At 51.8% G+C, this 26,057-nt stretch overlaps 1 protein-coding gene across 1 annotated transcript in view; it reads left to right on the forward strand.

Moving 5' to 3' along the window:
• Positions 1-6,858: 6,858 nt before the first annotated feature.
• Positions 6,859-26,057, forward strand: part of LPIN1 (lipin 1) — a 131,800-nt gene continuing 112,601 nt past the window's right edge. The window contains exon 1 of the mRNA XM_035700478.2: positions 6,859-7,045. Coding sequence (XP_035556371.1) covers positions 6,968-7,045 — 78 coding nt within the window. The 5' untranslated portion in view covers positions 6,859-6,967. The remainder of the gene's footprint in view (positions 7,046-26,057) is intronic.

Here is a 26,057-nt window from a genome sequence, read left to right on the forward strand (position 1 = left end):
TTTCTTTGAAGCCAAAAAACCTGTATTAATAGGTTTTTAACTCTTCACTGGGTTTCGTGTAGCTCAATAAGGCCTGTAGGATCCAGAAAAAGGCAAGTTCCTGCTTGCCTTTGGAAGTACTCAGTCTCCCAAGGTCTAGGCTGGAACGGTGGAGAGGACACAGGGCTTGGGATCAGGAGAGGTGGATAATGCATCTCAGCTCTGCTAATCACTGGCTGTGTGTCTCAGGCGAGCGATCAGTCTCTTACTCCTTTGTGTTAGGGCGCTGAGCAGGTAGGAGTCTTCAGGACTGGAGGCTCCCTGCCCCCTGCCCTGCTGTCACTACAAGAGTTAATCTTTTAACTCCTACAGGGTAGGGAAGCTTAAAGACAAAGGGAAGAGTTCCCGGTTTTTCACTTGTGGCTCTAGTGGGAGTGTCTTTCCCAGGGAGTGTCAAAGATGTGGAGGTATTGTTGCCTTTTTAGGACAGCTCTAGGTTTAGCAACCTCTGTCACACAGAAAGAGAACTTCCTCTGTGTCTTCTGTGGATGAGCCTCTCCAGCCAGGTCAGAGGCAGACTGCAAAGTGCAGTTACTGTGGAAGTAGAGGGAGAATCAGCACCGTTGACCCACCCCGTGCGTTCCCCCTGTGGCCACGTCAGAGGGCTCACAATTCCTATCTTCACTCAGGGGACCACAGCAGAGTGGCCGATGTGCCCTCTGTTTGAAGCTCTCATTGGTGGTCCTCCTAACCTGAAACTCTTCTCAGAGAGTGTATCCGTGTGTGGATGCTCTGGGCATAGAGCTTGCTTCCTCCATACCCATGTGAACCCTGACTGAATAAAAACGAAACATCACTTGTGTTAAGACTAATTTCAGTCTGTATTGGAAAACTCTGATCCCTGAAGTCCTCCACTGTGTACATTGGAATCAAAATCTTGGCTCTCCTGTTTAACCACAGACCAGGCTAAATTATTCCACCTCTAATTATGCAGCATATAATTCAGGGCCACGCAGTGCTAAGGGGATCCACCAGGCATGAGCATCTGTAGACAGGCAGTGGTTCTGAGTCCAGCACAGAGATGGAGAGATGCTGTTTGGGGCTGTGTGGTCAATCATGTAAGGTATTAAGGAGGCTTCCTGGCCAGGCCAGGGGGTCTCTGAGGCCAAGACCCTTTGCTTGCTTTGTGTGCCTGGGCATCGGACCTTCTTGCCGTTTACACGCAAGATACAGTCCAAAGGGCTTCAGCTGCGGACTGCTCTGTGTCCCCCTTCCCTCAGTTCATATGCTGAAGCCTATGCCCTAGTGTGACTGTATTCGGAGTAAGGAAGTAATTAGGGTTAAATGAGAGAGGTCAGAAGGGTGGGGCCCTGATCCCACAGGATTAGTGTCCTTACTGTCAGAGGTCCAGAGAGCCCGCTCTCTCTCTGCCATCTGAGGACACGGTGGGGAGGAAACTGTCTGCCAGCCAGGAAGAGAGTTCTCAGCAGGAGCCAGACCAGCTGACACCTTAATCTTGGACTTCCAGCCTCCAGAACTATGAGAAACCAAATCTCTTTGGTTTGAGGCTCCCAGTTTGTGGTACTTTGTTGCACTAATACAGCTTCCAATCCCTATGCAGCTCTTGATCCTGATGCCAACCGATGACCTGGAGAGATTATTTGCTACTTGAGCCCTAAGAAAAAGAGTTAATTCCTGTTTCCCTCACTCCAGGATTGAGTCATGGTAGGATTTTCTGACTTAGAGAAACAGAGTTTAGCTTCACGGCAATGAGTGTGTGTGTGTGTGTGTGTGAGAGAGAGAGAGAGAGAGGCATGTGCATGCACACACACACACGCACGCACACACACACACACATCTTCCCTTTATTATGCCTTTCCGTATCTCGTCTTCATCCTTCCCCACTCTGCCCTGAGTTCTCTGGCTTCCACATGGGTTCATCCCATGGTGGACAATGAGAAAGTGGGAGGAGAGGGTTCAAGGTATTGTTCTTTTCGCTTCCTCCCCACTGGATTACCATGGACTGGCCCACACCCTTGGCATCCTCAACCAGAGGTCCTGCAGTGGGGAGGGGGGGGTCTCCTCCGGCTATTTCATGTACTACTCTTTGATGTCTGCTGTAATACATGACAGCAGACTGAGTGGCTTCAGATGATGCAAATTAATTACCTTACAGTTCAGTAGAACAGAAGTACAGGCCTGGTGGGGCTGACATCAAGGTGTTGGCAGGGTGTGTTCCTTCTGGAAGCCCTAGTGGAGAACCTGTGTCCTTGCCTTCTGGTTTCTGCAGGCTGCCAGCATCACTGACTTGCAGTCTCCTCCTTCTCAAAGTCAGCAGTGTGGTGCCAAACTGCTCCCATGCTGCCATTTCTGCTTCTCTCCTGCCTCCCCACTCTTCTTTTAAAGATCCCGTGATTATATCAGGCCCACCTATTGCACACAGCAAGGACAGAGACTGCGGTGACAGGCATTGGTGACAGGCGTGCTCCAAGCTCTACAGGGGCAAAGCAGAGGAGGGTCTGGGGTGATTATTCAGGTTATTGTTTGGAGATAATCCAGAGCGGTCTCCCCATTTTAAGCCCAGCCAACCAGCAACCCTAATTCCACTGTTGCCTTAATTTCCCTTTGCTGTGTAACTAGACCTCCAGGACGTGACATAGACACAGGTTCTGGAGATTAGGATGTAGACACCTTTGGAGGCTGATGCCCTGCATCTGACACCTGGGCTCAGGCCGCTGCCCACTGTCCTTTCCCCCAGGCCACGCTGATCTTGGCCCCTCCTCTGGCTGGTGCTGGTCTTGTCACTGCTCCCTGACGGTCTTCCTCAACTCTGCCCATATCCTGTCAACAGTCTCTTTAATAGGCTTCCTTAAGGACTCATCTGGAGTGGCCTGTCTGTTTTCTACCAGGACCTTGACAGATCTAGTGTATGTACATGACATGTACTCTTATCCAAAATACCCACAGAACTCTTCACGCTTAACTGTAAGAAAACCGACAACTCGGTTAAAAAATGGGCCAAAGATCTTTGCGTGCACCTCAGCAAAGAAGATACACAGGTGGCCAATAAACATGAAAAGATACTCCACATCATAAGGCATCATAGAAATTAAAACAACCACGAGGTACCATGGTGTAGCTATTAGGATGGTGAAGATATGGACGTGCTGGCGGGGACGGGGAGCAACAGGACCGCTCACTCACTGCTGGCGGGAATGCAGAATGGTGCAACCACTCTGGAGTTTGGCGATTTCTTACAAAACTAAACATACTCTTCTCATGCCATCCAGAAATTGTGCTCCTTGGTCTTTATCTGAAAGAGTTGGAAGCTGATGCCAATACACAAACCCTATGTGCGGACAGGGGCTTATAGCAGCTGTATTCATAATTGCCAAACCTTGGAAGCAACTCAGATATTCTTCTGTAGGTGAATGGATGAACCAGCTGTGGTGCATCCAGACAGTGGAATAGCGGTCAGCACTAAAAAAGAAATGAACTATCAGGCCAGAAAAAGGCATGAAAGTTCATCGGGTGTAACAAATGTGCTAATCTGGTGCGAGGATGATGATCGTGGGGAAGGTGTGCATATGTGGGAACAGAGTATATGAGAACTCCCTGTACTTTCAGATCCGCTTTGTAGATCAACCTAACCTACTCTAGAAAAATTAAGTTTATTATTATTATTATTATTGAAAATTATTATTCAAAATATTGAAAATTAAGTTTGTTATTATTATTATTGAAAAAAAAACCACCTGATGTGTTTTTTTTCCCCCATGCCGTGTCCTTGCTCCTGTGTGAAGGACTATTGGAGCCAAAGAGGAGTAAGGCCTGTCCAGAGGGGTCCCCACAGTAATTGGGATGATGTGACCTGGACTCCCAGGTAGGTCACCTCCCTGGCCCACTCTACATGTTGGATGAGGAGGACTCTCTCCACTTCTTCCTGGCCGGGCGAGCCTCCCTGAGCCTGTTTCCTCTTTTGGGAAAAAGCAAACCTTGATCATTAGAGATGGCATGTCTAAGAAAACACCAGGCTCGTGGAAGGGGTTCAGAAATGTCCGTTTCACTCCCATCCTTTTCCTCACACGTTAAAGGATGGGAGACTCATTATGAGGTGGACAGATCCAGGCAGGCTCCGTGGAGGAAGGAGGTCTGACATGGGCCCAGGAGGCGGACAAATTTGAAAAGGAAGAGAGGAGGGGAGGGGCACTCCAGGAAGAGGTCAGAGCTTGAGCTAAGGGAGAATGGGAATGGGAAAATCCACAGTGTCCTTCAGGGGGTTAACAGGTGGCTCGCAGACCCTGGTCCAGCAGCGTCGGTGTTGGGGGTGGGGGGGACACACAGCCAGGGAGGTAGCTCAGGGGAAATTCAGTCTGGCCACGGCCCTTGGGGGCACTGATGGGGTCTCAGGAGCTGTAGTGCAGGAAACGACGGAGAGTCAGCAGCTGCCTGAAACCCCAGTAAACACGGGCTCAGTCTCTTCATCTGTAAGATGGACCTATTAAGGCCAACTTCCAAGTTATTGTGAGAATTAATAGTTGCTACTTCTCGTTGAGAGTCTGACCCACGCTAGGTAGGCATCGTGTCCAGGGCTCTCCGCACATGGCCTCAAGTGTCCCCACAACAATCCAATAAAGGAGAGACTCTATTTTTACCCCTGTGTTTCCCAGATAAGGAAACAAAGGCTCTTAGAGGCCGAGGGAATTGTCCTGAGTTAGAACTGCTTCCACCCCTAAGGGCAGGGTCAGAGCCAGAGCCCAGGTCTGTGTGACTCAGATCGGGAGGTCTATGCGTCACACACGGCTTCTGGGAGCCCTGTCAGCGCTCATGTCCCTGCTCCTGGGCATACCAGCCAAACCGGTGCTGGCTCTCGGCGGCCTGACGTCGAGCAAGACACGCGTCGCTGGATCCGCGGCAGCCAACACGCGCTGCCAACAGCCGGGACGTGAGACGGCCTGGGCGCGGAGCTCCGAGGATCCCGCCCTGGCTCGTGCCTCCCCGAGTGGCCACGGGGCTGCGTCCTCCCAGTCGGTGCAGTGACACCGGTCTGCGGTGTTCAGAGTGACTTCTGTCTATGCGGTGCTGGACCTCTATCGGGTTTCGGGCTGCACCCTAAACACGACCAGGTATAATTACTCACAATTTTATCGCTCGTCGGTCATGAGATTCTTAAAATATCTTGACAGGATGAATTAAAAATAGTAGGAGTGGTGGTGACCCAGCTCAGTAGAAGTGTTTTCAAGTGTCATTTTCTCCCTTATAGTTCACGATTTTTGGGGTGTTCGGACTCTGGGAGGTGGTGGCGGAGGCACACAGCTCTGAGGCTGGGTGCATCTCCAGGTGAGCAGAGCCAGGGGCACCGGTGTGGCCAGGACCACGGTGACCTGGTTGCAGGGGACCTGGGATTGAGTCCCACCCCCCCCACCCCCCACCCCCGCTCCTCCCCAGATGTAGCACCTGGGGAAGCCACTGCCCCCAGACCTGTAAGGGAGGGGCACTTTCACCCCTTGCATTAGATGGGACACAGTCTTCCTGAGTTCTCCCTTCAGTGTCCCTACGAGCGCAGGGGGCTCGGGCTCTGGGTCCGGGTCCTCTCTGGAGGGAAGGGGAAAGAGCCTCGAGGAGTGAAACCAGAGAAGGCTTGGCCAGGGAGGAACTGCAGAAGTGGAGCTGAAACGCGTCAGGAGATGGGTGGCCTTAGCGTCAGGGTCAGCCGTCACCGTCACCCGTTGCAGGGACACAAGAAGGAGCAGAGCCCCGAGTGGGGAGTCCTCTGGGGTAAGAGTTGACTCAGGGAGCCTGACTCATCGCTATTCTAAAGCCCGCCCCCATTTGCCCGCTGTGCTCTCAGGGGGCCGCCCACCCCCTCTGGGTGGATCTTGAAGTCCTTGTCAAAGCCGGTGGAAGCCCCCCGCACCTGCTCCCACAGAGTGCCCTCCGCCCCCAGGCTTGCCCAGGAACTGCCTCCGTTGTGTGCCTGCCCTCCCACCTCCCAGCCTGCTGCAGGTCCCTCGAAATCCCTGAAACCCGGGGCTCACGCCAGCCCAGCCCATCACCACAAATCCGGGGCTCCTGTAGGATTAAAAGTACATTGTGTCCAGCACCGTATGTGAAGTCGGCCTGGCCCTGCTCGTCCACTTCCTGCTTTGTGACCCAAGGGCATCCTTCATCCTATTCTGTGTCTGAAACCCTGTAGGGTGGCTGTGTACAAGTTATACCAGGATGCGGTTGGTGTACTTAGCTTCGCGGGGGGGGGGGGGGGGGGGGGGGGGAGGGTGCAGGGGGGGAGGGCAGGATTTGAAATGGGCGAGCTGTTGTGGTACCTGCTGCTGCTGCATGGGATAGAGGGGACCATGGTGGCCTAGAGGGGGAGGTTCTGGGAACCCAGACTTCTTGACTCCCCACGCAACTCAGAGGGACAGGGCTAGAGGAACAGAGAGGATCCCCCGGGGGGGGGGGTTGGGCACCGGTGGTGGAGGGGAATGTGAAGAGGTCCCTCCTGCACCCCAGCACGGCAGGTCCCAGGGTCCCACAGGCAGCACAGGGGGTGGTCTCTTCCAATACCTGCTCCCGTCAGCCCCCCACCTCTGCCCTTTAGAACTGTGAGCCCTGGGGAAGTTGGTCTACCGGACAGGGTAGGGGGGCAGGGAGAAGAGGGTGCAGGTGGCCGCCAGCAGGGGTCATGGCTCCCACCCCTCTTCCACCGGCGCTGGAATCCCTGCAGCCTTCAGGAAAGGAGAGGTGTCTCCGGTTGTTTGCTAGCCAGTCCCCAGGTGGGAAAGGATTTGCAATTCAACACTCTGCTCTTTTCCTGAGCCTTGTGACTTGGCCGGGCTCCTGGCTGTAAAGGGAAGCTGCTTGCGCTGGGCTCTGTCCCCTGCCCCCTCCCATCCCCAGCCTCCCAGCTCCGGACAGAAATCAGCCGCGTTGGGACACTGCTCTCCCGAGCTGGGCGAGAGGACACAGCCGGCATCCCGCGGGCCGGGCCATGGAGGAGCAGGACCGTGGGGGGTCCACCTGGGAGGCCCCGCAGGGCAAGAGCCGCCCGGATTCGCCTTGGTCGTGGGTAAGGGCCCGGGCTTGGCCATCTGCGCGCTGCACCCCCCGCTGGGAGCCCTGGTGGGGCCGCGCCCCGGGACCGTGGTGCCCAGAGGCGCTCACTCGGGATTGGGACATTCACATTTCTCCAAGAGGTGGGACCCGCTGCTCCCCAGGGGCTCCGGTGACGTGGAGACTGCGTTTATCGAGGAGGTTTTAGAACTGACTCAAGAATTTAAAAGCTTTTTTTCTGTGCCTTGGATGGAAAATGAACAGTGATTGCTTCCATCCTCGGGACAGGGACGCAGGGTGTCTTGAGGGCATCCTGCTCACCAGCCAGAGGGCTGGGAACATGTGTTCTCTACCCTGCTGTGTGCGGGGGAGGAGGACAGGCCCCAGCGTTGAAGGGACCTGCCCAGCGCTGTCATTTAACCATGGTGTCCCAGAGGGTGTGATGTGCGTGCTGTGGGCCTCGCGGGCTCCAAAGCCAGGGGTGGGACCGTCCTGCCCTTTCCAAGCTCCCCCGAGATGCCAGGGCTTCGGATCAAAAGTAGTTCCCTTCAGCTGAAGCCCCAAAGCAGGAGTAGAGGGCGCTCAGGTAACCCCCAAGCAGAAGCGGGCGCTGGGGCTGTGGCTTCGGTTGGAATTCCTGACTCGCTGTTTCTCCCAGAGGCCGGGGCAGGGGGCCGAGGGTGGGTATTTGGCTGCAGTGAGGATAGTGTGGGAAACCCCACCCCAAATGGTATCAGGGACGCTCATGATGCTCTGCTTCTTGTCCTTAGCTGCACGAGGCTGGGTTGTGCTGGAAGTTTCCATGTGCCTCAGAAGCAGAGAGCGCTGGGGCTTTCTGGCTCCTGGGGAAATAGAGTGAGGGTGAGGCGTGCATGAGGCTGCTGGTTCCCCGAAGCACCTGCCACCTGTCACTTGGGTCACGTGCATCCTCAGGGTGGTTCCTTCCCCTGCAGGGGCAACAGGCCCTGCTGGGACCTTACTGTGGGTCATCAGGCTGAAATGCTGTGGGGGTCCTAAGCCAAGAAAGGGGGCCTGGGTTCTGTTCCCGTCTCGGCCACCATTTGCAGCTGGCCCCTTGGGCGAATATTTTCCATCCACGAGTGGACAGATGCTGGCCGAAGAGTTACCCAAGGTGGATCACTGACCCTCTCTCAAGAGGTGGGCTGAGGACAGGAATGGGGCCACCCCGAAGGAGTGCTGTGTAGACCAACGGCACCCACACTCTGATGAAATAGACTGGTTTCGTGAATAGTTGGGGATTAAGGTGGCCATGCCTTGTTTCCATTCCTGGAATGTCCCTCTCGCCCAGGGCAGCCCTGACTTCTGCGAGGGCAGCCCTGCTCCCCCATCGTGGTCTCCCACATCCACCACGGGACCCCTCGTCTCCTGCCGCCCTGGGTCGCAGGTCTTACTACTGTGGGCATCTCTGTTTGCGCGGCCCATGCAGACACTGTCATTCCCATTTGACGGTCGAGCAAACAGGCCGTGAGGTTGGGACTTGCCCACAGTAGCTCTGGGGCGGGGGGGGGAGAGGGGGGGAGGTGGGGACAGGAAGCCAGTCCCCTGGGGGCCAGCACAGGCCATGTTCTCTCATCCTGGGCCCCGTATAGGCGCCGTGGTCTGAGGACGCTCTGACAGTTCTTGTTCTCTGCTTATTTGTTTCAGTTATTAGCTGTTTTTCCTGATTATAAAAGCGTGTTCATCACAGGCGATCCAGAATATACCGCAAGGTGAAACTAGGGCAGCAAAATGCCGATCATGCATGGCTTGCGGAGCCTGAGAACTTTGTAAACAGAGGTCATGCTTCATTTCCCTAAAAGGCTCATTCTAGTTAAGCCGCAGAAAGGATCTCAAATCCACCTCCTGGGGATCCCTGGGTGGCCCAGTGGTTGAGCCCCTGCTTTGGCTCAGGGCGTGATCCTGGTGTCCCGGGATCGAATCCCACATCGGGCTCCCTGCGTGGAGCCTGCTTCTCCCTCGGCCTGTGTCTCTGCCTCTCTCTCTCTCTCTGTCTCTCTCTCTCCTCTGGGTCTTTCATAAATAAATAAATAAAAAATCTTAAAAAAAAAAAAGAAAGAAATCAAATCCACCTCTTTCCCTTTTTATTCCGTAACTTCTTTAGCCCTGAGTGCTTGATTTGAAAGCCCCACACTGTGCAGGGGCCACTGTGTGCCTTTCTGCCCGGGGGAGGAGCCGGGGAGGCCTCCCTGGCCGCACAGAGTGATGAGCTGGGGCGGGGGGTGCAGGGTGTCCGTCCCCAGGCTCAGGGTCTGCGCGGCTCCTGCCTTGTCTGGAAGAATCTGACCTGTGGGGCCCGACTCTCGGCTTCAGCAAAACCGACCTGGAAGGCAAAGCGGGAAGTTGAGGCAGGCACCCAGGTGGGTTGACTGCCGTGTGAGAAGGCTGAGGAGGAGGCTCGCTCTGCAGCGCTGGCCTAGCGGGACGGGGCCCAGGCGGGCTGGCTGCTTCGGGGAAGGAAGGGAAAGTGGCCCAAGCCATCGTGGGGTGCTTTCGCCCCCGGGGCTGGGGAAGGGCAGCTGACGGAGCTGCGAGCCCTCGGAGGCACCTGTTGACCTGGCACCGTCTACCTGTGGCATGGGCCGCAAGCACTCCAGGGGACTGTGGGCTTGACCTCCGGGCCCTGTGGGGGCCCCGGGGGAGGGGCTCTGCCCGGGCTCTACCCCCCCGGGGGGTCAAGGCAGACTGCGAATGGGTGGGCTTGCACCCCGCCAGCTGCCTAGTTCACGGGTGCACACATCAGGAGGATTTCCAACCGGCAGGGCCAGGCTGAAGCTGGCATTGGAGCCGAGCCTTGGAGGAGAGGAGGGTAGGGTTTCAATAAACAGAGCATGGGGTGGGGTGGGGGAGCCTTCTAGACTGAGGGCTCAGCATGAAAGAAGGCTGGGCTTGGAGAGGACAGGGCGTTCTCCTCAAGCTAAGCTGGCAGGTTTGTTTTTTTTTTTTCCTCAGGCCATTTGGGAATTTATTGCTCCTTAGCAAGGGCGTGCACGGTGCTCTTCAGCTTGGTCAGGCACCCAGGCTGTGGAGGCAGGCAAGCGGTGGCCAAGGATGTGGGACCCGATGTGGGGTGGTGGCGGGGTTGGGGTGAGGTGTACAGGAGCCACGGGACCTGCGCTCAGGCCTCAATCCTGCCGCTTACAGTTTTGATCTCCTGGAGCCTTACTTTCCTCATCCGTATAATGGGCCTATGATACGTAATCACGTAATACTCTCAGGTACTGGGTAAATGGGGCCCTCATTAGTAACGACACTAGACCTGAGAAAGGGTAGCTACCGGTTGGGCGGCAAATGTCACGTTGAAGAGAAATCAGGTCATTTACCCTCGGATCCTTGGTCTTAGTAAGCAGTGTGAGGAGGAGCTACTCCAATCCAGACTCTGCACCCCTAAGATGAAGGAGAATTCGGAGTGTAGTCTTCATCCGGGGGTTTTAGCTCGGCAGTCAAGGCTTCTCCAACGGTGGCCTCCCCTTCCTCCTCTTGGCTGTGTTCCCTGTTCTCAAGTGCTGCCCACCAAGTGCCTTTCTTCAGTTCAGGGCTGCTGAGCCAGTCCAGTTAGCTGGGTCTTCAGGGAGGTGATCATGAGGAACCCAGACCCACCCTGCCACCTCCAGCCCCTGTAGACTTGGGCCTGCGATCTGGATCTGTTTGCTGCCTGGCCTCCTTTGGCAACGCTCACTGGAGGCCTAGATGGAGGCCAGACACTAGCTGCCCCCCACCCCCAACCAGGGTCCCTTCCGGGACTTCTGGAGCCCAAGCCCCCGACTGTGGCGGGGACATAGCCCCAGCTGACCTGGAACACCTGCTTGCCCACTCAGGAGCCTCAGCTGGGCCTGAACCCTCCCACCCGGTGTGCGTGGATGAGGGAGGGCGCAGGGAGAAAAGCTGTAGGAAGCAATCCTCCTAGCCTCCCCCCACCTTTGCTCCTCCTCTAGGGGTCCGGGCACCCCTCTGTCCCTCCTCCGGGTGGGGTGATAGGGCAGTTTGAGTGCCCTGGAGGCTGAGCCATTACAAACCGCAAAGCCACCAACCCTCACATAGTGCAGCCCTGCACGTGGCCCCGGTGACCATTACTAGTGAAGGGAAGTTGGGATGAACATCTGACTTAGTTGGGATGAACATCTGCACGGAGCCAGCCCTCGCTGGGCCCCCCGCCCTTGCGTTGGGTACCACCTACATTTTTTTCACCCCATGTTCCCCGTGTTTCTGATGGGGACTGATTGGTTTCCCTTTACGAAATTGGATTTGCAGGGCCACAAGCCCTGGACGCTGCTTTTAAACTCTGACTGCCTGTTGTGTTTGGTATTATTTCCCCGACTCCTCTTTCCCACTGGGCTGGGAGCTCCACAGGGCAGCGAGGGTGTCCCGTCTCGGTGTCCCCACAGCACCGACTGCATAGCTGTGCCGGCCTGGGTCAGTCGGGTTCGCATCTGTCATCCTGATGTGATTCTGTAGCACACCCCCTTTAGCTCTCAGAAGTGTCTGGAACGGAATGATCACCTTGCCCGGCGCATACCTGTAAGGCCACACCCGTGCCTGGCTTTGGAGCAGTCCCCTACCCCACAGCTCATTCCCAGAGGTCCTTGCTCACTGTCACGCTGGGGTCCCAGTGGCCTCCCCGCTCTTCCGCCTTTCTGGTCAGGGCTGGAGCAGGCTGGGGGCTTTGCACGGTGGCCACGTGTGTTGTGCAAAGATTAGGATCTCAAGTCAGTGCAAAAGGCAGAAACTGTGTGTGGTTCAAGTCTGTTAGGGTGAGGGTCTGCTGTAGCCGCCCTCCATGGGCCCGTTAGCAATGATGTCTAGGGGAGGAGGACTCCCTGTTGGGGTTCACAGCCTGGCTCTCGAGCTTGCTGGCTGGTGATTGACTCTTCATCTGCAAAGTGGATTTCGTGAGACTAAGTGGGTTAAAAGCTGTGAGGCACTTGGTATGCACGTAACCGGCATTGGCTTGTATCAAATGCAACACGGGCCTGTTTTCTGGAGCCTTGGAACAGATTTCTATTCCTTCTGCGAAGCCTGGCATCGGGGCTTTTTGGCACAATGTGATCTCTTTGCTCGAGCATGATACTCATATCAGGAGGGTGAGCTGTTGCTTCATGGGACCCACCCGGGAAGTGGGACAGTTGGCAAAACAGCAGCTCTAGACTTTCTATTCGAGACCTTTCTGGCGAATTACCCTCTGGAGTGCAAATGCTTGAAATTATTACTATTTTTCTTTCTCTCCCTCTGTATTTTGCCAACAGTACATATAACTGAATGCATTTAAATGAAAAGTATGTATATAACGAGAGCTCTACTCTTTGCCAACAATAATTTTTTTTTTTTTTTTGCCCATGTCTATGCACTGAGGAGCAATATGCTGAGGTGCCCAGGAGCCAAAGACTCAGAGTTTAGGATGCAGGCCTAGCATTCCAAATGACTACCTATATGACCTTGGACAAGGTCACTTTGCTGAGAGACTCAGTTTCCCTCAGTTTCATTCTCTCCGATGAGTTACGTGAGTCACAGAACTTTGCAAACTAGAGCTCCTGCAAATGCAGCTTAACCAACAGGGGTCTGCTGTGTGTGCTCTCGGCCCTGCGCATGCTCTAGAAGAATGGATGGTGTGAATTTAAAGGATAGGCTGTGAGCTGGGAACGACATGAAATAATGTACATCAAGTAATGTGAATCGCGTCTAATTTTGTATGATATTTTATTTTTTAAATTTTTTTAAAAAATTATTTATTTATTTATTCATGAGAGACACACAGAGAGGCAGAGACACAGGAAGAGGGAGAAGCAGGATCTATGCAGGGAGCCTGATGCGGAATTCGATCCCAGGACCCCGGGATCACAACCTGAGCCAAAGGCAGACGCTCAACCACTGGGCCACCCAGGTGCCCCGGAATATCTTTTGTTCTAATGAGGCATCTCTTGGTGGCTCCTGGGTACCTGCAGGTTGCGCCAGTAACCAGAGAGGCCAAGCCATGATTAGAAGCTTGGGACTGTGCTGTAGAGGAGGGAACATAGGGGTAGGGCTGCCCCTCCAAGTGTGCCCAGTGCCCGCCCCCATCCGCCCCTTCCCACCTTGAGGAAGCTGCTCTCAGCCTCTCTGCTCATCCCTGAGCCCCCACCCAGCTCCGGCCCTGACCAGAGGGGTTGGAGAGACCCTGGGGCCCCTAAGTGCCAGTGAGAAAGGACCTTTGGGAAACAAAATGTTCTTCGTCTTTATCCTTGGGCTGACAACGTGGCTTTGCTAGCTTATTGTGCGGAGGAAATGGGGTGGGGTTTGTACCACCTTCTTAGTTTTCTCTCAGCAGCTGCATGAAAAAGGCCTTCGAAGGACCTGTGCATGGGCACCTGGAGGGCTCAGTGATTGAGCATCTGCCTTCGGCTCAGGTCGTGATCCCAGAGTCCCAGGATCGAGTCCCGCATCGGGCTTCCTGCAGGGAGCCTGCGTCTCCCTCTGCCTGTGTCTCTGCCTCTCTGTGTGTCTCTCGTGAATAAATAAATAAAATCTTAACAAAACAAAACAAACCCCTAAAAAACAAAGGAGCTGAGCAGAAAGCGTAAACGCACTGACAGCTCAGTGGGGACCGTACTGTTTGTGAACCACAGGCCGGTGTCACGCTGGCCCTCGGTGCCTGAGCAGTGGGCCTGGATCTGAGCCGGCTTCTGGAGCTGGAACTCCCACCTTTCTCCAGAGCCAAGAATGCTTCTGCCGTGAGCAGACACGTCTGCTGGAGCAAGGGCCAGTCGGGGCACGTGGCCATTGTTTCTTTTTGTTCAGGGAAGAGCCCCTGGAATGCAGAGCTGGGGTGGGTGGGTGTTGGTGCCGAAGTCTTCAGGGATGCTCCAGGAGAAAAGAGAGCAGAACAATGTTGGTGGCACGTCTCCTGATGTGACTTTTTCTTGGGAAGGACTATTATTCATCGTGAGAGAATGCATATCCTATTTAGGGGACATTAAAGTATTTTTCTTTTATGAAAAAGTTTATAATAGTAGATGCACTTTCCTTCCTTTTTTTTTTTTTTTAGAGAGAGAGAGGGAGAGGGAGAGAGAGAATCCCAAGCAGACTCCATGCCCAGCACAGAGCCCGATGTGGGGCTCGATCTCACGACCCTGAGATCACGACCTGAGCTGAAACGAAGAGCCAACTGACTGAGCCCCCCCAAGCGCCCCTCCTTCCTTCCTTCTTAAGATAAGTTGGCGACTCTATGCCAGTTACCACCCAGGTTCCTCCAAACAAAAATAGCAAAAGATTACTGTCTTTTCGTTCTTTGTTCATTCGGGTAATAAATATCCATTAGGTTTCTGCTCCGTGGCAGGCATCCTTCTCGGCAGTGGAGGTGGACCAGTGGATGAACCCCAAGCATCCCTGCCTTCCTGGAGCTGACATTCTGGGTGGAGGAGAAAGGAATGAGCAAATTATTAAGTGAAACATGTACCAGATAGAGAGGGGGTTGTGGGGACACATGAGCAGGGGGAGGGTGACAAGATGGGAGGACGATGTGGCTTTAAGGGAGAGGTCAGGGCAGACCTCTTGGAAGGTGCCACTTGGGCAAAGCCTGGAAGCAGGTGAGGGAGTGAGAGGAGCGCACAGTAGGTGTCCAGGCCCTGGGGCCCAAGCTTCTGGGCTGGTTTGAGGGACTGCAAGGAGGCCAGCGTGGCTGGAGCAGAGAGAACAGAGGAAGAGGAGCTCTAGTCAGGGCAAGGCAGGGGTGGGGGCCGAGCATCGTAAGGGCGTTGACCTTTACCTGATGAGACAGGAGGTCATGGAGGATTCGGGGCTGCCTTGGACTGTGGACTTCATGGGGACAGAAGCAGAAGGACCAGTTCAAAGGCTGTTGTGATAATCCCAGTGGTTGCAGGATTGGGGTGAGAAGTGTCTGGAGTGGAAGCCAGGGAAGGTGTAGGCTAAAAATGTAACTTCCATCTCTGAAATAGGGAATTTAGGAACCCCAGACCCCGCGCAGCCCCCTCGTTTTACAGATGGGGAGACTGAGCTCCCCGTGGGCCCTTGGCATGTTTTCTAAGACTAAAATCCTAGTTTCCTGACCTTTCATGTAGGGAAAGTACATACATTCAGATACCACTTGGATCTTCTCTTTGCACTTGGGTTTAGAAGACGGCTTGGTCTTGTTGCTCTTTCCAGATGTTTCTCTCTGTTTCCCTTCTCTTACTCCTGTCGTTCCTTCAGCTTTCTCCCAAGGCCTCTGTTTATCCAACCTCATTTCTTCGTTTATCGTTTACGCTCAACTGAAAGAGAACCTGGGGGAGGGACCGCCACCGCCCGTGGTCTGCTGACCCGTCAAGGTCTTGTCCAAATGCAGCCTTGCCTTGAAACCCCAGCTGGGAGTGATGCTTCCATTCTCAACCATCAGCTTCCCCTTGGAACTTGGCAGGCGCTCACTTTCACTGTAGTTATGCCAAGGCTGGCCCCCGGCCCCTGCCCCGGCCCCTGGCACATAGCAGGTGCTTGGCATCTGTGGAAGGAAAGTGAATGAACGAAAGGACAAGGTGAGCACGCCCGAGTCTTTATCATTCGATGGTGAGCTTTTGCCTGGTCTGGTGTTCAGTGAAGTGCCGCGACGGCCCCCGGATCCCCCTTGAGCTCTTACCGCGTGATCGTCCGCAGCCACGGGGCTGCTGCCCATTGTGGGTGGGCTGCCCTTGCAGAGGGAGGAGCCGCAGCTCGGGTGGGCCTCCGGAGCAGCCCGGAGGTGGCTCTCTAGTTAGGCCCAAGTGGGAGATGAAGACCAGAATGGGACGACAGACAGACTTTGGGAAAGAGGCAGGCTGGTGCCAGAGTGTCTGGCCCAGATGAGTCTCTCCCGAATGCTTGAGGCTGGTGGCTGTTGGCCGCTGGACAAGGGTTGTGTGGTGTGTTTTATGGGTGAGCTGGTCTGACTTAAAGGCACAGGATTGGGGTGAACTGTCACGGCCCAGGTGCTGTGAGCAGAGCACACGCCCACCCGAAAGAGTGTACCCATCCCAGGTGGGTGAACCAGACGATGCCTGTGCCTGAGGCTCCCGTGGGGTCAGATGCCGTCCTCCTGTTATCAGCTGCCCTGTATGGGGCCTCATAAATACATTCCTCTGGGGGGTGTGGTGGGAAGATGTATCTATAGTGATGAACTGATATGGCCCCTGTCGCACAGAGGCCTATAACTCATCTTTCCCCCTTTGCCCTGGCTGCCAGGGGGGCAAAGTTTTGTTTAGTGTTCAAATGCAGGATTATCTCGAGTCTAGATTTCAGGAATAATTCTCTCTGTTCCCTCCCCTTATTCTAAATCCTGCTCCATTTCACTGCTTTTGGTCTGTTTTCAAACAGCTCTATTACTTGATTTTTTTTTTTCTTTCTAAGCTGCTTGAGATCCTTCTTGGATTTGATTAAAAAAAATCTAAGCAGTTAAGAACCAAAAGTTTGGAATAAAATTACCTTTTTTTTTTTTTTTTTAAAGGCAGGACTGACACAGAAGCAGGATGTTATTGGATATGATGGGGACGTGACTGCTGTGATGTCCCTGGTCAGGAGTCTGTGGCTGGGGCTCAGGAGGGACAGAAGGATGTGACATCTCCTGTAGCAGGCCCAGCCAGGTGGGACAGGAGGGGCTCACCTGTGAACTTCTGAAGAGTTTATTGTTACTAGGATGAAGTCAGAGGAGAATTGTATTCAGTAGGAGAGGAGCATTGAGCCTGGGTTCTAGGCTCACCGTGTGGCCCTGGGCAGGGCTGCTCTCCCTTTGGAGCAAGGATGCCCCCATGCCCCCAGAGCTGTCTGCAGCTTACTCACGCCTCTGCACATGCAATCGCAGGCACGGGGTGCCCGCTCTAAGGAAGGCAGCCTTGCTGACTGCCGTTCCAGGGAGAGGTTGCACTCATCAGGGAATGATGGGCGAGGCAGGGCTGCTGCACAGCATTCTGCTGTCTCTGGTCTGCCTGAGTCCTGGTTGAGGGGCAAGTGCAGGCTGAGAGCCAACCTATACAGGGCTCCCTAAGCCCACGGGGCTCTGGGACCAAGGCTGGCTGGCACCGTCGGGAGGAAGGACGTCTTTGTGAAATCTGTTCATCCCGAGAGGTCCTCATTCATTCCACAGAGGGGCTCTGTGTGCCACCTGTGGCCTTCTCTTACTCCTGTCGTTCCTTCAGCTTTCTCCCAAGGCCTCTGTTTATCCAACCTCATTTCTTCGTTTATCGTTTACGCTCAACTGAAAGAGAACCTGGGGGAGGGACCGCCACCACCCGTGGTCTGCTGACCCGTCAAGGTCTTGTCCAAATGCAGCCTTGCCTTGAAACCCCAGCTGGGAGTGATGCTTCCCACTCACTCAGGAAGTGGCCTGACCATGATTTCTAGCACCTGCACTCCCCCGCCTGGAAGGCTTGTGAGCCATGAGAATATCTGCAGACCCCTCCTTGTACTTGGAATAAACATGGGGCACCTGGTCAGGCTGCAAAGATCATGAGCTGGGGGCCCTTCTATGTCAAGCTCCCTGGCCTCTCCCCAGGCCAACTGCCTCCTGCTCAGCCCCACCCTCCCTCCCTCCATGACCACCCTGGGGCTCCACACAGTGCAGTTTGGAAACCCTGGAGGCCCACTTGACCCCTCTGGAATCACAGGCTGGATTTTTTTTTTAAGTAGGCTCCACATCTCTAGTGTGGAGCCCAACGTGGGGCTTGAACTCAAGATGACCATGAGATCGAGATCTGAGCTGAGATCCAGAGTCAGTTGCTGACAAAGCCACCCAGGCATCCCATCACAGGCTGGAATTCTTTCAGAATAGAGATGGAATCCTTCAGATAGATGGACTGAGCCTTGCCATGTGGCCATGGCTTGGAAGGACCCTGTTTCCATGCCCTGTCATATCCTTGAGGCCTACTTCTTCCTCATTTACCCCATAAAAGAGCAGCTCTTTGTGGGGAGCATTACACTGCTGTCAGCTGGTGGCCCAAAAAGGCCCCCTAGAGGGCGCTGTCACACCGGGGACCCGGGACGGGGCACTTGGGCAAGGATCACGTCCCCCTGCCCTGTGTAAGTAGGGGGCAGGTGAGAAATGAGTTAATACATAAAATATTTGCTGCCAACAATAGGAGAGTTGTGTTGAAATTCTTTAAAAAATTTTTTACCCTTTTATTTTATGTTTTTATTTAAATTCAATTAGCCAACATATAGTATGTAATTAGTTTCAGATGTAGTGTTCAATAGTTTATCAGTTACATATAATACCCAGTCAGTGCTCATCACATCAGGTGCCCTTCTTAAAGCTCATCACCCAAGTACCCCATCCCCCACCCACTTCCCCTCTAGCAACCCTCGGTTTATTTCCTATAGCCAAGAGTCTCTCATGGTTTTTCTCCCTGTCTGATGACTTACTGTTCAGTTTTCCCTCCGTTACCCGATTACATTTTTTTTGAAGATTTTATTTATTTATTTATTCATGAGAGACACAGAGAAAGAGGCAGAGACACAGGCAGAGGGAGAAGCAGGCTGCCTATGGGGAGCTCAATGGGACTCGATCCCAGGACCCTGGGATCACACCCTGAGCCAAAGGCAGATGCTCAGCCACTGAGCCGACCAGGCATCCCTACCCTATGAAATTCTTCAGTGAATTCCCTTTACCTGAGGACATGGTTATTTGAATTTCAAAGTCTTTCAAAGTAAAGGCAAAGGGGACTTGGCAAGTTGGTGTCTTGCCCTGATTTGACCTAAGCAAAAATTGAGTTTATTAATAGCCATTTGATAGACACTTCACAAATAATGGTGAAGCAAGATGGGATCAGGTTTCTGGTTTTTATCCAAGTAGAAATGCCCAATGGGTTAGAGGTCACCAGATGGAAAGAGAGAGAACAGTAAGTCTTGCATGTTGAACACTGAGCAGCTGCCTAGTATAATAGCATTTTGCAAACATGAGTTATTCTCAGTTTACAGATAAAGTGTTTTCACAGTGATCAAGTGTCCAGGAATATTATTGTTGTTAACTGGGTGCTTTTTATGTGTTGGGTGCCTGTGACTCATTTTCCCTTTTGTCTTATCAGTCCTCCTAAGAACCACGTCATTGGATTATTAGCCTCAGTTTACACACAGGGGAGCTTAGAGGAGCTTAGAGAGATTGCAGCCAGCAGTGAAACAAATTCCAGCAGGTGCCTCCTCTTACTTCTCCTCCAAAGCCCAATTTCCTCTTCTGCCTTTGGAGATCCAATGAATTCCACCTGCCTCTCGTGCCTGTCGTGGTTTGAGTCCGCCAGCCTCAGTGCTTTCTTACTTCATTGTATTAATTGGTTCACAGTGTTGTTTTTCTCTCTTGGAGCATGAACTTCTTAGGAACAGAAACTGTGCCGGGGAGAACTCTGGTCTCCTTGCATCTAACAGGTTTTGGGTGCAAGAAGAGGCTCAGTAAATGGAAGTGGGAGGTTGAGCATTGTCAACCGGTGGTCTTAGCTGGACCCTCTGTTGCTCCCCAGAATCAGCTCTCTCTAACATATAAAATATATACTAATAAAATAAATATATCTAATAAATAGAAATAAATGAAGATATGTAGTAGAATATTATATGTAAATACAATAAATACGTAAACATGCGATATATACTTATATATAATTTATACATTATTATATAATGAACAGAAATATATGTATATGTTTATATGTATATATGTGTATATATGTATGTCTAAGATATGCAGACAATATTCAAGACCCTACTATGTCTTTTGAGATTTTATTTATTCATTAGAGAGAGAGAGACAGAGACTGAGTGATGGGTAGAGGGGAGAGGGAGAAGCAGACTCCCTGTTGAGCAGGAAGCCCGATGTGGGACTCCATCCCAGGACCCGGGGGTCATGACCTGAGCTGAAGGCAGTCACTTTACTGACTGAGCCACCCATGTGCCCCTAAAATTATTTGTTATTTTTATTCTTCCAAACATCACCTAGACCTTAGCTCACTTTAACCACCACTGATCGCACTCCCGTCTTGCTACTTTTGTTCAGAGCTTTGGTTTTTGCCCTAAAGGAACCCTAAAAGCTTTAATTATTTTTCAGTATAAAATTTTAATAATGAGGATTTCCAACCTATTGTATCCATATGGGTGCTTCCAGCTGTTTCTTGTACCCCAATCTGCCATCTGGATTCACTTTTCCTTTTGCTGGTGTACATCACTTGACTGTTCCTTTAACAGGTTTATAAGAGGTAAATTCTATTAGTTTTTGTATACAGAAGGTGTCTTGCTTGACAAGTTTAACTGAGCATAAAATTCTAGGTTGACAGTTGTTTTCCTTTGGTGTTGAGAAAATACTAGTCTTCTGTGAGACTTAGAAAGTTTATCCTTTGCCTTCTATGTTCTGCTGTGTCGCTACAATGTGTGTAGAATTATTTTTATCTGTACTTCTCTGTGCTCAGAATCCAGTGTCACTCATTGCTCAGGTCTTTCATCAATTTTGGAAGAATTTAAGACATCTCTTAAAAGCCTCTCTTCTGTGATTTCCTTATTCTGTTTTCTGGAAACCTTCTCAGACACAAACTGTAGCCTCTCACTATCCTCCATCCCCTTCCTCCTCTTCTCTTTCCTTTTCTCTTTCATGGGCGGTGCTGGTTGAGTTTTTCCTTACTATATTCTAATTCCTTAATTTCCTCTTTTACTGGTTCCTATTTTTTTTAAGATTTATTTATTTATTTATGATAGACAGAGAGAGAGAGAGGCAGAGACACAGGCAGAGGGAGAAGCAGGCTCCATGCCGGGAGCCCGATGCGGGACTCGATCCCAGGACTCCAGGATCACGCCCTGGGCCAAAGGCAGGCGCCAAACTGCTGAGCCACTCAGGGATCCCCTGGTTCCTATTTTTTAAAAGATTTATTTGATTTATTTAGTTATGAGAGAGAGAGAGAGAGTGCTTGTGAGTTGCGGAGAGGAGCAAAGGGAGAGAGAGAGACTCTTAAGCAGACTCCCTGCTGAATGTGGAGCCTGATCTCAGGACCCGAGATTGTGACCTAAGCAGAAACCAAGAGTGTGAAGCTTAACCAACCACACTACCCAGGTACCCCCACCTTTTTAAAGACTTTATTTATTCATGAGAGACACAGAAAGAGGCAGAGACACAGGCAGAGGGAGAAGCAGGCTCCATGCAGGGAGCCCGATGTGGGACTCCATCCTAGGACCCTGGGATCACGACCTGAGCTGAAGCCAGATGCTCAACCACTGAGCCACCCAGTTGCCCCAGCCGTCCCTTTTAATCTTAATTTCATGGACCATATTTTTTATTTCCAAGACTTCTAACTGGTCCTAGCTACTGGCTTTGGTTTAACTTTCATATCTTCGTGTTTCATAATTTCTCTTTTTCATGCAAGTTATCCCTCAACCTGTATCTTTAAGCCTTATGCTTATTTAAAGCCATTGTGAGGCTGTTCAATGAAATGAATTTGGTGGGAATCCATATTCCGGATGGTTTTTGGTTTGTTTTTGTATGTTTGGGGCTCAATTTGAACAACTACATTTTGAAGTTTGCTGTTGTTTTCTTTCCTCTAACCCCTGCCCCACTCCCTGGTCTGGTCTCCAGCCTCAGGGCTGGGTGATTTGAAAGACACAGCCTCAGTCTGGCACCCTGGACACACCCTAGACTAGTTTTCTCCCAGGCCCCAGGGACACAGTCCAGAGCCAGGCCTCATAACCGCACTGCAGAGCTCCTTTCTAGTGGTGATACTGGGGACATTTTAGACTGACTCTGAACCAGATAGCCGCTCGGTTTGATTCCTGTTTAAAAAGTTGTGTCTTCATCCTCCCACCACCCTTATAGCCTCGGCCCTAAGCAGTAGGGCTTCAGAAACGTTCAAATCTCTTTTACCAGCAACAGGAACCGAATCCCAGGCCAGGTTTCAGTGTGGAGCCTGGCTCCTGTGCCCCATCTCACATGACCCTCTGCAGGTGCAGGCCACACCCTCTGCTTCAGGACCAGCACCTCGAAGACCTGCAGCTTTACATTTTGAATCGTGTCTGTGATTCATGAAAATACCTCCCTTGCTTTTGAGCCTCTGCTATGTGATTTTTGCTTTATCCTTTTATATACTTGGGTTTGGGTCAGAGGGATCATTCAGAGTACAAATTCACTGCACTCTCTTGACTCTAAGCCACAGATGTGCTTTCTGTTGCAACCCAACATTGATCAAATGTTTAGGAAGGAAAGAGCAAGAATAGAGCCAGTAGCATGACATTCGAGGTCTCTATCCAAGCCCATTTTCACATTCCTTAGGAATGTTAGCGTAAATAGCTTTACATATCAGTGTTACCCAACCCAAGTTATCCCACCTACCCTTTAGGGTGTCATGAAGGATTTTATCGAATGCCTTGTTGAAACCATTACGTGTGTGTGCGCGCGTGTGTGCGACATTCCCCTGATGTGCCACCCTAACTATCTTATGGAAAATAAAGTGTATTTTCTTTACTGGTATTGTTCTCTGAGAATTCTGGTGGCTGCCACTGTCTTACAGGTTGTCCATGTCCTTGGCCTCCCAACACTAAGGGGAACTCACTTGGAGCGCACAGGGTGAAGTCTACGCGGTGAGCATGCCCTAAATGGGAACGTTGCCTCACTATGTATCCCAAGGACACGCTGGCATATTCAAGGCAAAAAGTCACCAGCTATTCCTTCCCCTGGGAGTTTGAATGAAAATGCCAGTGGAAAGTTGGGTCCCAGTTCCTTCTCCATGCTTTTGCCCTGGTGCCTACTGGCTGCATTTCTCGCAAGTCCCTCTGTACCTGAATGGCCTGCCGGGAGGGCAATGCAGAGCTTCCCAAACTCCCTGTTCCCCAGGGAGCTTTGAAGCGTCCCTGAGATCTGCCTCTCGAGATTCTGACTCACCAGAGTCAAGTGGAGCCTGGGAGCCGGGAATGTTAGTGAGCTCCCCGGTCGCTTCTGTAAGCAAGCAGGCTTAGCTCTGAGTCGTGATGTTTGTAAAGTGCTTAGCGGGGAGCTCTTGGAGCACAGCCAGCACTCTGCAGGGGCTTCCCTGTGGCTTCCCTTCTCCTGCATCCCCCCTCTCCTTCCCCTGGAGACACTCCTTCCTCCTTCCTCAGGTGTTACCCACTTTGTGTCCCAGAGGAAAACCATAGGACAACTCATTTAAGTCCCTCTCCTCCAGATGTTTTTCTTTGATAAAAATAGTCAGGGGAAAGGGCAATGCTGAAGTCAAAGTCTTCATTTAAATTCCACCACCGCTCATGTGGTCTCTACTCCCTACCCTTTGTGAACCCCCGGGATACAGAGACAAATAGGATTCTGGCCCCACCCTTGAGATCTTGGGATTATATTGCAGCCTGAGAAATTGGAGGCATTGAGCCCTGCTGACGTGGGAGAGAAGTCTCATTTATTTTTTATTTTTTTTTAAATTTTATTTTATTTTGAGAAGTCTTATTTTGGGTCAGGGGCCAGCCTTCCTTAAACACTTCAAATTAAACCCCCAGAGGATTTCTCAGGACCGGTGTCCAGTTGTGGGTAAAGTCAAGATGGGTGCAGTAGGTGGAGCTAGAGAGTCAGAGAAATAGAGACTGCAGAGAGCCGGTCCTTGGGGTCTCGGGAAGGCCAGGTGGGCACTCATCCCCCAAACGGGTTGTGCACCAGAATCCCTGAGCAATTTGTCTGAAAACAAACAAACAAGACTACAAAATTCCAGCTCCCATCCCTATGAAATACAGTGTCTGGCACTGAGCCTTGGTCATGGTTAACACGTTGCCCATCTGACTCTGATGTGCAGTCAGGTTTGGGAAACACTGATCTAGAGATTCTAGAATAGTCTAAATGTGATCCAGGCTCTCTGCTGAATGATCTGGTCAGTGGTCTGAGCTGTTTTGACTCTATAGTCCTGTGCTATTCAAAGTGTGGTCCTCAGACCAGTGTCCGCATCGGCATCACCTGGGAGCTAATCAGAAATGCAAACTCTCAGACCCCACCCAAGACTATGAACTCAGAATCTGCATTCTTTTTTTCAAAAGATTTTATTTATTTATTTATTTGAGAGAGAGCGAACGAGCATGAGCAGGGGGAGGGGCAGATGGAAAAGGAGAGAGAATCTCAAGCAGACCCCATGCTGAGCCTGGAGCCCGACATGGGGGCTCAGTCCCATGACCTTGGGATTATGACCTGAGCCAAAACCAAGAGTTGGACGCTTAACTGACTGATAGCCAGTCATTCTCAGAATCTGCCTTCTTACCAGGAGCCCCCAGCTGACTCCGAGGCCATTCGGAGTGTGACAGGTTGTGAGAACCAAGCTTCTGGTTCATGTTGTCGCCTTCCCTGGAATGGGCTCTCCTCAAGGCACGGGTTGTGTTTTCCCTGGCCCCTCTCTGATCCTGTTCCCTCCTCTTTGCCATACCTTCTTCTCAAGGTTGTTGGGGGGACTCATGTCTGAATCCCGTATCAGATTCTGTGGAATCTTCGAGACAAGGACCATATGGTTTTTATATTTCTATGTGCCCAATGCCTAGCATTGGGTGAACTCGCCATTTTGGGACAGAGAATTATAGACTCCTTGAAACAGAAAAGACTTTGTCTTGATTGAGTCACTCAATGAGTGGGTGAAGAAATGATGGTTAAGCGATGCTTCAAAATCAGATGTTCTGTTATCCTTGCATGAGCCTACGCGAGGGGTTCACGTGAGGGTTCAGAGACAGCACCCCACAACAGCTCCCACTCTCCGTGAGGTCATTGTCCCCTTGGAGCTGATCTTTGTGCGGGTCCTCCAGCCTCTCTGACCACAGCCCTTTGAACTTCCAGACCACTGAGTGTCTTTATCTGTATCACTTGCCTGCCACGAATCCTGGACTGGCCTTTTCCCATGTTCCATTCCTGTTGTGCCTTGTCCTGGAGCTCATGGTGTTCTCACACTGTACGTATCAAGCTCGTGGAGCATAGAATCAAGACTTTGTGCTCCCCGTCTGCTTTCCAGCCCAACACCTAACATGGGATGGACACATAATAGGAATGGCTAATTTTTTAAATATCTATTGATTTTTTTTTAAAGATTTTATTTATTCACTCATAAGAGAGAGAGAGAGGCAGAGACACAAGGCAGAGGGAGAAACAGGCTCCACGCAGGGAGCCCGATATGGGACTCGATCCCGGGTCTCCAGGATCAGGCCCCAGGCTGAAGGCGGCGCCAAACCACTGAGCAACCCGGGCTGTCCTCTACTGAATTTTTAAAAAATATTAAATCTTTTATATATACAAAAGTTATGGAGATTACTATAATGAAGACCTGCATCCCTACTACCTTATTCACTGATAAAAAAAATAAAACAACCACAACAGATTATTGTAGTTGAAAAGTGCTATGTATCAGTTTCCAGTCATTTTCCCCACCTCTGTGAATTTCCGTGACAGCTCATCATCATCTGTGACACCATGTAGTTTCATTGTTTGATGTTCCTGCCCATAAATTAAGGATCCTAAAACCAAGGTGAAAGGCAATTATGAGGCTGTAGTTCATTCCATGCAGTTGCTCAATATTTATTGAGAGCCTATGATGCAGCAGCTACTGGCTAGAGACTTGGGATGCATACTGGCTGGAATGAGTGTCGGGGAGGGTAGCAGGGGTTGAAGCTAAGGGTCTGTGGGGAACATGTAGGACTTTGCAGGCCATGGTGAGGACTTTGGCTCATACCTTGAGCCCTTGCAAGGTGTGGGCCAAGCAGTGATGTTTTCTGACCTCTTTGCAGTGTGAAGAGTACCTTGTCAGACAAGAAGCAGGGAGTCCAGGCGGGAGGTCATTGCAGTCAACCAGACGACAGAGAAGGGGGTGAGAGCCGGGGAGATGGTGATAAGTGGCCAGATTCTGGACATGTCTTGAAGACAGAGCCATCAGGATTTCCTGAGGAATTAGACGTTGGTGTGAGAGAAGGACAAAGTTTGCTCTGGGGTTTCTGGTGTGCGTGCCTGGAAGGGTATAGTTACCACAGACTGAGGAAGAAGAGATAGGACCCTGCAGGGCGTCGGTCAGCTGAGGTTCGGACCTGCTAAGTTTGAGACACCTGCCAGATAT

The sequence above is a fragment of the Canis lupus genome, chromosome 17, assembly GCF_003254725.2.
Source record: "Canis lupus dingo isolate Sandy chromosome 17, ASM325472v2, whole genome shotgun sequence".
Classification (NCBI taxonomy): domain Eukaryota; kingdom Metazoa; phylum Chordata; class Mammalia; order Carnivora; family Canidae; genus Canis; species Canis lupus.